Consider the following 14,048-nt stretch of genomic DNA (forward strand, 5'->3'; position numbering starts at 1 on the left):
AAGAAAAATTGATGCTTTCATTTGCTTAGTTTTATAAATTTCCTCTCAAAAAAAAAATAAAATAAAACAATGAAGTTATATATTGCCAACAAGATGTTGAAGTATTGTGTGCAGATTTTTTCCCACATTGACCGTATTTCGCATGCAATAAAATCCTATCTTTTTTAAACTTCTTAAAATCCAATAATCTTTTTTCCTGTGGTTTTTGTCAATAACATTGTTTTTCCAACGTAACAAAATTACTCTTAATGGTGATGTAAGGTGAGGGCTTTTACTAATTTTTTGTTTTGCATGTATTTTCAATTACAACTAACATGCTGCTGTAAAATATACTAATGTATTAACCAATTTAGTTGGCTTTATTTAAATTAGTATTCTTCAGTATGTGCCATGTTTTATATTTGTGCAGTTAGTTTTGTTTCTAGACGTAAGTTTTGTGTGTTGTAGTAATTGCTAATTAGTGCTGAGAGATACTGAACTTTTTTCTGTTTATTCATGATACATTCTTAATTTATAAAGGCATGGAATGCTTGCATATAGAAAATTTCTGAGTTTTTTTATTATAATTTCATATGCTCTGAGTTACATGCCTCTTTCACATAAGTGGTGAGAAAGAAGTGGTCTCCAAAAGCAGTCATGTAATCATGATGCTCCTTTTTGTAAAATTGTGACTTTTGTGTATGCATGCAATCGTCTGTTACATCTCTAGTACACTTCAGTCTACAACAACTATGATCAAAAGAATCCATTTTTTAATAAAATGAATATTCATGTCCATTGTATGCAAAAAGGTTTTTTTGTGGGGGGGGGGGGGGTGCTACAAGTGCATGTCATGCTTGCTGCACACTGAAAAAATTGTGGGGTCTTGTCCCCAATTTTTAGCTACCCCTTTCGAGAGTTATTATTTCTTATTACTTTCTTTTATGCAAAATTGGTATTTTGTCAATTTACAGTTTAACCGTGTTCAAAACAGATAAAAAGAAGTGTCTCTCTTGGAGTGGTCGTATTTCTGATTGATATTTCTAAAGTTACAGATTAATTACAGAAGTTGTCTTATATACCTGATTATTTTTTACCTTGATCATCATACATCGGTTTCCTTAGTGCTGATAAAATTACAGCAAAGGTATAAAATTTTCCTATTGATGAAAGTAGAGGTATAATTAAAGGTGAAGAGACCTTCACAAATTAAAATTATCCACAAATTCTTTTGAATGTTTCTTCAATTGAGAATTAATTTGTTGAAGCAGCACAAACATTGTGATTCATAAGAAATAATGTTGCTAAAACAACTTCATGATACAACTGCAAAGCAACTAGTGACCTAATTGTATTGCATTTGTGGAATATTTGCAATACTGAAATATATCTCCATTATAATTAGTGTAGATGATAGTTCATACCAATCCAGAAATTGTTTTTCTGCCGTATTTTTGTTCCAGTCATGTTGCATATGATCAAGGTTTTACTGTATATTTATTTAGAGGAAAAAACAAATGTATTGGTGGGGGGGGGGGGTATATATTTTACCAAAAATATTCAATGCTGTCACAATTATCTTTATGTACATTTAAGTTGATCAATATAGGTTGAGAGGAAGAAAATCAAACTCATGTCAGATGAGCTTGTTACAATAAAATTTATCATTTGAATAATTACAAATCTATTACAATCAAAAAATATTTAATGTAAAATAACACCTTGTTTATGTTTGAAGAGTAGCCCTTTATCATATAACATTACAGTGGAAATTCTCTTTAGTGATCCTGATTGTAAATCGTATGCATGGCTTGTTCTTTAAGCCTTTTATCTGATTAGACGTATTCAAGTTGGATTTCAAGAATATAATTTAGGACGTGATTTGTACATATAGTAAGTGCATTTGATATACTATGATATGTGGTTCCTACGTATATCTACATCAATACCTTTTGCTTAATAAATGAACTCTTTTTTTTCTTTCTTTGAATTTCTTACCTGCTTCGTTGTACAAAACCTATTTTAAACCTGCTATTGCTTCTGTGTGTTACTAATATGTTTCATTATTATTAAAGAAAAAATGGTATTAGAAATATTTGATTTCTAATGATTTTTTGTTGCTTTCTTCTTTTCAATTATATCTTGTGAATGTATTTTGCTCATGCTCATTTGAGTTGAATTCCAGTTTTGTAGGCTGATGGCTTTTTTTTCTGCATGAGTTAATATTAAAATGCATGCTATTTGTGGTCTTTTACAGTGTGCATTCATTTCATATAACTTTCTCTATTTTTCTTTTGGAAATTTCTATTTCGAGAGTGGAATTCAGCAGAAGTAAATAATTTTTCTTTAACTTTGGCAGTATCATCAAGAGTAATTGTTTCATATCATGTTTTATTTGTGTGACAGATAGCATTTATATAGATATTTTTTACCAAATTCTTTTTCTTTTACCCACAGTTGAAGTACATTTGCATGCCAATTTTTGAAATGTCTGTGGGAGCCTCTTATGCTTTTCATTTAAATTTATATAGCCTAAACATATTTGTATGTTTTGTCCCTCAAAGCAGAATGTTTTGCATTTTTTTGCAACGAGAACTCGGCTGACTGGAAATGTTCTGTAGTAAAAATTCCCATAATAGTGTTTTCTACATTTTTCTTAAAGTTCTCGTAGATTGTTGTGCAGTAGCACTGATTGTTCTGCTACATACGTTGCAGATTTCAGCATATTCTGCTTTGGGGTTTTCATCATTTAAATGTATGTTTTGTCATTTAATTGTATGCTTATCTGTTTGCGGCCATAAAAAGTCTGTTACTGGGTATATGTCATGAATGTGAAAGAATCAGAAAAATTAGCTGAAAAATTGATTCATATACAGTTGAACTTTGCTAATACAAGAATTTCCAAAACCATCTTTGTGGATTGCTATTAATTTATCTTTTTTTTTTAATTTCACAATATTTTACTAACAGGAAGATATTTTTTTCAGTGATATGTACAAGTTTCAAAAACCAAACTTACAAGGAGAAAAAACCCAAATATCTCTGTATTTTCTTTTTTTTCTTATAAAGCTTTAAATTTCTATACATGCCAACCTTGGAACCAAGCCTCTCCATAGTTGCAATGTTCATCGCTGAGGAAGGAGGGGAGGAGATTCCTGAAAAAAGTCCTCTTCCTCAAATTTTTTTTTTTCTGGTGGCTTGTTTTATAAATTCAAATCAATTTTCTTCAACTTTAGAATAAATTGTGAATCTGAAATTTTCTGTATCGAACTAGCAGTGATATCTGGCACTGCCCGGGTTTTCTTCATATACTTGGGAGCATTAAAAAAAGTGACAACCATTGCTTGGGAACCAAGGTAACAAAAGTAGTCAGATATTCCAGTCATTGTTGCTGGACAATTTTTTGACCTTATCAGGCATTTGTCTAACTCTGGCGAAGTACCCTATTAATTAAGTTGGGACCTGTTTGGTACACATAGAAAATTAGACAGATTGGTCGTATTAAATTGTAGATTTGTATAGACACATAGGCACATAAAAAAATAAACTTTATATACCTGTATAGATGTCGTTTCTATATATATACTTTTTACAATGCCATCTGTGAATGAAATTTGAAAATTTCTTTTTATCAAAAAAACAACAACTAGGCAGTAATTAGTTATCTTTAGTGCAAAACACACCTTTTTACATCAGTTGGTTGGTGTTATTAATTATATTAATTTGATATTCTCTTGGCTTATATTTATTTTTTGAAAATGCCGTCTTTGCGTGATGTCATTTTATATTCGATAGGATATCAGAATTCAAAGAAATCTGAACAAAAGTTTCTAAAAAAAAAATTACTGAAGTTTTTCATGATTCTCCGTAGTTCCATATTTTAAGGTAGAAATCTGTAAAAACTATGGAACTTCCGTAGTCGTTGGCAAGTATAGATATCATGCTCATGAAAAAGGAAAAGTTGAACTTTTATCCATTGTATATAAATAAGTGTAGTTATAGTTGCTGTTAATTTACAAAAATTGGTCTGTAGACTTAGGCCCTCCTTACACGGGGAAACTAAAATTCGGCAACTGATAAGAGAAACCATCTCCCGAAGACCAGTACGTATATCGCTCTAGATGCCCTCACATGAGGAAATTAGCGTCTTGGCAACGAAATATCGAACACAACTCGGTCACTTGGCGACTGACATGCTAGTCGCCGCCAACTTTTGTTGAAGAAACTAGAGAAACTGCCTTTGGCATTCCTTCATATTTTCGTCATGCGAGTTTGGACTCATATTGAAAAACAATCCAGAGTATATATATAATAAATTATCAGTTGAAAGGATATAATGAAATTTCTTCAGAATTTCAGTTCACAGGTAAATACACGATTTCTTTATTTAAACTGATATTATTTTGAAATTATAATGAAATCAGGGGCGTCGGAATTTTTTTCGAAACTGTGGGTGCTCGTCTTTAGTTTTATATCGGAAAGTTTAATTTCTTAATCAATTCTGGGGTGCTCGGATCCATGCCACAAATTACCGTGGGTGCTTGAGTTTGCACCCCTGGCTCTGACGCCACTGAATGAAATGGTAAACCAGGACTGTCATTTCAACTTTTTTCGGGGGGGGGGGCAAAGAACATATACTCACTGTATGTACGTATATATACTATTTATAGTGTATTTTTGAAAGCCGGGGGGGGGGAATAGCCCCCTGATCCCCTAGATGACGGGTCCGTGGTAACCCGGGCACTCTCCGGCGGGGGCGATTTCAAAAGAAGATGGAGCATTACAAAAATTATATCTGGTAAAAAATTTCAGGAATAACCAAATGAATTTGCCAAGTAGGATCTCAGAAAAAAAAAATACATGGCTGGGAGCCCCCATGTTGCTCTTAAGACGGCCCTGGATAAGAACCTGCAGAAAATACTGTCTACTTTTACATGTACTTAAACAAGCACGTATTCCATAGGGATGGTCCCTGATTTTCCCCCTTGCTTGGAATGTCTGTAATCTAGGTCACGTACACGCACATCTGTGTGTGGGAGTATTTGCGGAAAATCATTTCCTGAAACATAAACAGCAATTCATGTGTTGTTTGTCTCTAGTTTTGCTTATAGTTTATTTTTTGCCTCTGGGAACCAGCTTTCGTCGTTTCATCTCATGAAACTTAAAATTCTGCGTGACAATATTTTAACTAATAAACAATAAAAATATATTAAATCCAACATATATAGGTACTGAAAGGCACATTTATAGAGGAAAAACAGACATTTTATTGCGAATTTTTTTTCCGAATGAAACATGAAATTATACTAAAAAATTATCTAATTTTTACCATTTTATTGTCATTTCAAAATTATATCAATTTAAATAATGAAATTTTGTATTTACCTGTGAGCTGAAATTCTGTAGAAATTTCACATATAATAGAAATTATTTTTCTTATTTATTTGTTTCGATTTTTCCTAACCCGGTTAACAAGATAGTACCGGAAGATAAGAAGGAAAACTAATAGACTGTGCTGTTTTTACTCAGTTTCCCGGGCTTTGAATATTTTTTTAGTAGCGCCGTGTGAGGGAGAACGGGCAACTCGACTCGTTCTAGTCAACTCAACTCTTAAGTTGAAGCAACTCGAGCTCGATTTTAGTTTCCCCGTGTGAGGAGGGCCTTAGTGTACCATTGCTGTTATTTCTGTAACCGCAAAGCATGGTTGTATTGGTTTTAACCAGAGGCGGTTTAAACTGTCCTGATGGATATTAGTTTCATCCAGTGTTTTTTTTTCAACCACTTTAAGTGGTCAAAACTCAAACTTAATAAGGAATTAATGGGGAAATTTTTTAATTAATAGTTAATTTAAGTTATTTTAAAATTTAAAGTTATAAGGGGACGTGTCGTGTCTGAGGTGCGTCTCTTTTTCCGGGAGGTGGCAGAATATCCCTAGACACATAGAGGGGTGTTCAATTTATACACGAAACTACGGAACTTAACGAAGAAACCTTTATTTCAAAGCACACTCAAAATAGACAACCTTCCAGGACAGAAGCCACATTCCAACTCGTGCTCTCTTCTCTTGGAAGATAGATTTTCTCTTCTCAACTTCTTTTAACAACTTATAAACAAACAAAATGCATTATGTGCTGTAAGGCCACAGAGTGTTAGTAAAAATGTCCATACTGGTAAAATAGATTTGTTACAAAGTTAATTTTTTAAGAATTTACATGATACTCTGCCTTAATGACTCAACTTAATGACAAGAAATGAAGCATGAGTATTTAAATTAATATTAGTAAATTGCATTTGAGTTAAGATTTACTGTCAACTTGAATAAAATTGGACTCAAGCCATGAAAAAAGCAGCAAAAATCTCGGAATTATCATTACAAATCAGGGTTGATAAGGTTTTGATTATCATAGTAAAAACCAGAGTATGTACACATTTTTTTACCATATTATCCAAACCCTTATATCCTAAACTGTCCAAAGCCTTAGCTAAAAAACTTTAGTGAAAATACTATTTATAAGCAGATAAAAACATAAAGCACAAAAATCAAATGTCACTTTCATATAGACATTTCAGGTTTAACACTTGACCTGTTGTGACTCTCGATATGTTATACCAATATACTATTAGAAAGGAAAAAATCTAATTGGTTTCCACTTTGAGGTTTTGAACAGTTGAGAGTTTCTAGTTAACTGTTCCTTTTCAGAATAAAATTCAAGATTATTATTTATGGGTGGGGGGGGGGGGTGACATTTTGATCAAGACCCTGGCTAAAAATTATTTTAGCTGACTTTTAGCCATCTATATGTGGTCAAATATGGTCTTGAAACTGATTTAGTAATAATTTTAAATGTTTCTCTTATTTTTATTAAAATAATTTATAAATTATATTAAGATAATTAAGTGAATTTAAATAGGCTAGTAGTTGTAGAGTCTGCTGTCAGAGCTGCAACTCAACAAAAATTTGCTCTGTCACAGAGGGCGTCTTTATTTTGCTCCAGGTATTTTGAAGCCATCTACATTGTAAACCACTCAAAATAGTCAAAACTAATATCAACCAGGATGGTTGAAACATGTTTTCTGCATGGTTAGAACCCCAAAGCACAGTATGCTGAAATCTGTGGCGTGTGTTACAGAACAATCTGAAAGAATTTTAAGAAAAATGTAGAAAACACTATTATGAGGATTTTTACTACAGAACATTTCCAGTCAGCTGAGGGTTCATTACAGAACAATGCAAAACATTCTGCTTTGAGGGGTTGGAACCACACTTGGCCAAAGGGGAAATTCCACAATGACTGACATTACATTTTGAACTTAATTATAAATTAATAATTGCAATAACGTGGTAAGTTTCTTGATTTATTTGAATTTTGATACATCTTCAAGGTTAGACAATGTTAGGAACATAAAATTGAAAAGATCAGGAAAAAATATTATGGCTTTCCGACCATTCAAAATGGTGTGACTGATGTTACGTCAAAAAAGACAGTCAAAATACCTTTAAAACATTTCGAGATTCTCCATCTGTATTTAGATATTACATTTACATTTTTTTTAGTATATAATAAATAAAAGGTACACGATCAATAAATCACAATCAATATAGTGAAATTATTTAATTAAAAAATAAATACTTGGTGTGGCTGATGTTACATATGAAAAATGTTTTTTGTGTGTAAATCTTTAGTATCTAAAAGTCCTTCAAAATACTTATACGGTAATGTATTAATAAAATCTAAAACAATTCTTGAAATTTAAAATTTCCTTGAGCATTTACAACTTCTGGTGGGTTTAATTTTTTTATTAATTGCTCTTGAGGATAGAAAATTTCATCCACTTGCTGAGGCCATTTCCATTATTTCCCAGCTCGTGTTATTACATTCACTGAATATTCATTATTTTCAATAGATTGGGGATATAAAATAGTCCTGTTCATCTTCAACTTCATACCAATCTCCAATAGATGCTGTGGGACTGACTATTCTGCATCTTTGATTGGTTATTTGGGAAAGTTCTGTGAATCTGCTTCCAACGCTTTTACCATTTTTTACTTCCAGAAAATAACTTTTTTGTCCTTTAATGTGGTCTGCACTTTCAAGAATTCCCGTAAGCTTTAATTCTTCCATCCTTTCTTTTAAATTTGTTGGAGTAATTTCAAGGACATTAACATTTGATGTTGAAATAGCAGCTACTTAACAGCTTGTCACATCTGCCTTTTTACAGATCCACCAATACCATTAACAGGCTCTTTTCCATGTGACGTTGCAAAGAAATTCTATGTTATGTGCAAACAATGTTTTTCTTGTAGTGCAGGCAAAGCAGAAGCAATAAATTTATTTTTAAATTATGATGCTGGATTATCATACCAGATGTTCAAAGTTTCTACTTCTCTTGGAATTTCTTCTAAAATTTTGTCAACACAAGGCAGTACTGTATCCTTAGAATAACTCAATTCATCTGAAACTATTACTATAGATAGGGTGAATAATTCCAGAATGATACAATGTGGCTGTGAAAAGACTTATTTGAGATTGCACCCAGTGTGCACTCTGAATTTCATCTTGTGAAGCACATTTGCAATTTTCAGCAGTTAACTTGAAGTAATACTGTATTTTGGGAAGGGGATATGCTAGTTACTATACCATGTTGTTGTCTATAAATTTTTGATTAGTGTCTTTCTGTAAAGCAGTGTTCAAGACATTTTTGGATGAGTTTAAGCGATTTAATACAGTACATTCATGAGGTCCCATCATTTAGTCTTACGTAGATGGTCATTTTGAATGTTCTTCCATGCATAGCGAGTAATTTCCATTGAATTAAAAGTTTCCATGTGATCTTGAACTAATTCCATGATTAACTTGCCGTCTTTGCAATTTTCATAGTCATTTAGCAAGCAATCGGGTGAATTTTTTTGCACATAGTAAAGTAGAGAGAAAATCAAACGTGAAATCAGCAGTGAAATTTTCATGGTATTTACATAAACAAGCATTGTGTAGAAGTTTGCGATTAAGCAGTATATGCTTAGGGTGTACAGCAGAAAATTTACTTTTTTCGATCGTTAAGTGTGGATATTCTTTTTTAAACATGCCAAATACTACTTTTATGGAAAACTGCAGATGTCTAATCTGTATCTTCCGTTTCATTCCATTATATTCACGAACAGTCACTATGTCTTTAAGACCTAGAGCCTGTCTGCTTATTTTATCTTGTTCATAGAACTGCTTGACCATTTCTCTTCTTTCTGAAGTTAGTGAAATTGGTTGATTATGAATTGCAGAGGTGTCAACTGTAGTTTCGAATCTTATTTCTGTCTGGCACAATCGCCTTATTGCTTTCTTTCTCCTAGGGGAGGATGGTAAAAATTGTTTGGCTTGAGATGTGGCCTTTCCCAAAGCACTGGAGGTGAGGTAGGGTGAATTGAGGTTTACAGATTTATCTGGCGATTTTCGTTTTAATGCTCTGCATTTTTCCACGCTTCTTTTAACATTTTGTCTTGTCTCATGTTTTATTTTTGCTTGTACTGGTTTTGGAATTTTGACAAATTTTCATTTTTTTTTACTTTGGGCTGCTTATATTTTGTTTTTTCTTTATATTCTTTGTACATTCCTTTTTCCTTTAATTTCTCCCTTTTTTTCTGTCTTTCTGCTGTAGTCATGGCTATTTCAATATTCTTTCTTAAATATAAAATATAAAACCTTGAAAAAAATATAAAAAAAAGAAGAATGGCTGATGTTACACATTTCAAATGAAATTTGGGTAAATGGTAATGTATATTTTCAAAAAATTAGACTAATATTAAAGATACATAAATAAGGAGAATATAACTTGTCAAATTTTTTTGTTGCTTTGTTTAAGAATAATAGAAACAATTAGAATATTTTGTGACTAATGTTACACAACAGTGAAGGCTAGTTTTAAAGCTCTTGATTTTCAAAACTTTTGTTTGAAAAGATTTATGTTTGATATAGTTATGTTACAAATTAGTTAATTAATAAAAATTAACAATTACATACCTGATTTGCTTCTTTTAAAAGAAGTGGTAACGGTGTGAGCTTTCAAAAAGTGCTTCAATCACTAATAGGGAGTGATGCTGAAAGTGTTGCCAAAAACAGGAACAAAACTTTTACAAAAAACATTTTAATTGATTTACGCTGAAAGTATGTTTCACCCTTGCTAGAAATATAAAATATTGAAATAAAGAATTTTTTTTCCACACATGATGTCCAGTTTCACATGGGATTGCCCCAAAGTGAATGCAACCTTGTATTTTAAAAAAACATTCTGATGCTTGTTCAAAGTAAAAACCAATCTTCATTTTAAATTTAATATGAAGAAAAACTATGACTGCGTCAGTTTAGGACCATTTCAATGGTTTCAACCAATTTTTACCATTTTTAACCAGTGACAACCACTTTTGGCCAGTGGCCTGGTCAAAATCAATTTTGAACTGCTAAAATTACAACCCTGCCACAAACTGATTTCAAAACTAAACGGGTGGCTAACTTTTTGTTGGACTGCCATTAGTGATATGTAAAGGTTTACTATACTCATAGTTTTCCATATGCTGCTATATTATTCTATTAATAAGCATTTTATGTTGCAAATGAAAACTTTTCAGATTTCAATTTGGTTCGCTGACTGTGTGTGAAACCTTAAAAAATTCAAATTCTCTTTCGTAAGTTCATAAAATAATTTTCCAAGAGGGAAAAAAAAACTCTGTTAAAAAATTTAATCTCTGTTCTTAAGGTCATGTTGAATTTCACATTTATTTTAAACTATGAACTGCCTAAAATTAGTTTCTGCTGCTGACATATCAGTATGAAGAAGTTACTACCAAATATTTGCAACATCTATAACTGATTTTGAGGTCTCTGAGTATTTCATTTAGCTAGGTGGACTTTTTAAAGTGCTGTTTAGTGTCTTCCACAGACGACACAGGGAATGAGGGGGGGGGGGGGGTTAATCAGGGGTCTGGTCTTTTGGAAAAATTTTCCTTATTTTTGTGAGAAGGGTCATTAATTTTCTGAAAAATACGTAATTTTGTGGGGAGCAAAATAATCTAGTTAATTCATCTCAGAAATGAAATGACAAATGTATATGGTTTTATTAATTTGTATTTTGTGAAGCGTCCGTTTTTCAGATCTGGAATTTTATGAAGGATTCGGAAAGCAGACTCAACTTTTGGTTGGACAGACCCCTGTTAATCATAATTTTATTTTTTGGTAGGGATGCTGAAGGATTTCTTTGACATATCAAACAATCCATGTACAGGGTGTCTGAAGACTCTAAATTATAACAGTCACTTTCTGTCGCCTACTTTTTATTTTTTACTAATTTTTATTAGTCAAGTGAATGCAAGTTTTTTCACTTCTTGTGTTGACGAAGTTCAATTGTAAATGAATTCAGAGCTCAGATTTGTCTATGTTACTGCAGGGCTCGCAGTGACCTAGAAAAGGGAAATTAAAAACTGTTAGGGAAAAGTCATGGAAAATGCAAATAGTTTGTCAAAAGTCAGGAAAATATTCAAATAATTGATAAAAATCAGGGAAAAGTTCTGTGAAGGGGGAAAAACCACTAAAAATAGAATTTCCACAGGGTTCCCTGTGACTTGGAAAGTCAATGGAAATGAAAAATATCAGGGAAGTATGCAAATATTTAAAAAAAACTTTAACTCGAAAAACCAAAATTTAAAATTTGGAAGGTTAAAAGATTTTGAATCACCATATTTTAACGTGCCTAAGGAACCCCTTTTTGCCAAAAATGAAGTGGGGGGGGGGGGGTTCTTATACATGGATAATATTATAGATATATCGAACTCTTTTTTTTTGCAAATTTATAGAAGCCCAAAAAAATAGGGGTCCTTATACACGTTAAAATATGATATATTTCTTTCTTTTGGGGTTTCGGTCAGGGAAATGATCAAGCAGATTTTGCTGGGAAGCCCTGTAATGTGTAATTTAATACATTGATTGGGGCTTTTGGTTGTAAACATCTGCGCAAGATTTTGAAGCAATGTTGTTGAATAAATGATTATGAGTATCTTTGTTTTCATGTATTTTATTCATATATCTCAAACTGAACCAATCAATATAATAACTTAGTGTTTTTTATACCAAAAAAAATCAATTAAGTTAAGGAAAAACAATATGCTCATGCTTTACAGATTCATCTCAATTTTATTTTCAGTTATTTTTATTGAAAAGTGTTCTGTTGATTTAGAAGTTTTTTTTACTTTTAGATTCTTTGCATTAATTAAATTACAGGTTGATCCATGTATGTATATTTGGAATCATGATTCTAAAATACATGGATTAACCTTAGTTGGTTGCATAAAAAATGGATGAACTTTAGATGGTTTAATTTTAGTTGTGTGCAACATATTTAAAAAATTTTACTAGTAGCAGCTATTGCATCAGTCTTTTTGTAAAGTAGGTTTTTTTTTTATTTCCTGTAGTATCTTCCGCTAAAGATCGTAAAAGTGGTGTCTAAGATGTCATTCCCGCCTGGACCTCCCATGCCTTTGCCAGGCATGCCACCTGTGCCGCCAATGCTTCCGCCACCGTACGCTGTTCCTCCTCTTGGTAAGTTTTTCAGTAGTGATTGATAATTTTGTCCGAGAAAATGTTATTGTTTGCTAATTCATTAATAAGTAATTCAGAGGAAAGAAAAATTACAAGAGTTGTCCAGAGAATTGTGCCCTGTGCAGTCAACTAACTTCAGTCTGCTTGTATACGAGGTTTCATTGTATTGTTAATGCTTTTCTTGTGAATGCTTGAATCTATTCCACTTCTTGAGTGAGGTCTGTAGTTCATTTTCTAAACACAGACTTGTGATCATGGGATATTCAACGAATCCAAAAGTTTTACAATGTTATGGATGGATCTTTTTTTTTTCTAATGATATTGCCAAAATTTTAACTTCGAAAGAAAGAACATCCATGGCGATAAGTGTACAGTATTGCCCACACTTGTCATTATGGATGATTTTCTGTGTTCAGTTGATGAACTTAAATTAATGAACATGAAAACCGGACACACCTCCATATTCTTTGGGAATTTCTAACATATAGGAGGTTCAAATTAATGAACAAGGAAATGTAGAGGAATTCAAAGTTTGCATCTAAAACATTATGTAACTAGTGTGTGAAATTGCATAGTGACTCTTAAGTCACTCTATACTAACTTGCCTGCATCCCTGGAACTAAGGGTTAAAAAAACCTGGGTCCTTATCATGTAAAAGTGTCCCATGGGATGTGGGAATTCTTATGTATTTTTTTCTGAAATTTTGGGCATTGATCTCACATTATGGCACATCAGTGGTGTCTGTAGAAAAGCCGTCGGTAAGGTAAGCTGTAAAGAAAAGGGGTTTCCCCCCGCAAATCATTAGTTTTTTAATTATGAAATGGCTATTACTTTCAGGACAGTCCTCATACTTGAAAAGTGACGAATTCTTCAGCATAACTCCTCTAATAGTTTGTTTCTTTCTAGTCTGTTGTCTTATATTGTGCATTTTTGTTTTAAATTATTTTACCACAAATTCTAGCAAGGTTATATTTCCATCCCAAAACTGAGTTTGGTTTTTTTAATAGGTGGAATGATACCAATGACTGTTGGAATGATACCAGCTCCAGTGAGTATATATTTTTTATCTTTTTATTTTGTAATTTCAAACTGCATGCAAATGAAATTTTCTTTGCTCAAGAAGCAAATAAATTCAGTTTTGTTTATGTTGATTTAACATTCAGTATAACTATTATAGCACGCTTCTTTTGTTTTTCATTTCTTTCAGTTTCCTGTAAGTAAAATTTTATTATCTATGCTAGATAATCAAAATTCCAATACAGTAGGACCCAGATTATCTGAGCTAATGTGGACCGGATCTTCCTCGGATAACTGAAACCTTGGATAATACAGACCTTACAGAATTTTGAGGTGAAATGAAAAATAAATAAAGCCATAAATGATGGAAATCAAGTTTACACAAAGGTTTTTTTTTTTCAATTACTGTGAATGCAATAAAGAGATCAAAAATGGGTATAGTATAAAGTTACATATGTACCGTGTATTGTATTT

At 32.2% G+C, this 14,048-nt stretch overlaps 1 protein-coding gene across 5 annotated transcripts in view; it reads left to right on the forward strand.

Moving 5' to 3' along the window:
• LOC149081039 (RNA-binding protein 25-like) overlaps positions 1-14,048 on the forward strand; it is a 61,185-nt gene that overhangs the window by 13,213 nt on the left and 33,924 nt on the right. For all 5 annotated transcript variants that reach the window (XM_089237791.1, XM_089237790.1, XM_089237793.1 and 2 more), the window contains 2 exons: positions 12,431-12,557; positions 13,565-13,605. In XM_089237791.1, coding sequence (XP_089093917.1) covers positions 12,467-12,557; positions 13,565-13,605 — 132 coding nt within the window. In that variant the 5' untranslated portion in view covers positions 12,431-12,466. The remainder of the gene's footprint in view (positions 1-12,430; positions 12,558-13,564; positions 13,606-14,048) is intronic.

This window comes from Pholcus phalangioides, unplaced genomic scaffold, assembly GCF_987345545.1.
Source record: "Pholcus phalangioides strain wild (caught in Gottingen) unplaced genomic scaffold, Ppha-v1.0 ptg000010l_1, whole genome shotgun sequence".
NCBI lineage: Eukaryota > Metazoa > Arthropoda > Arachnida > Araneae > Pholcidae > Pholcus > Pholcus phalangioides.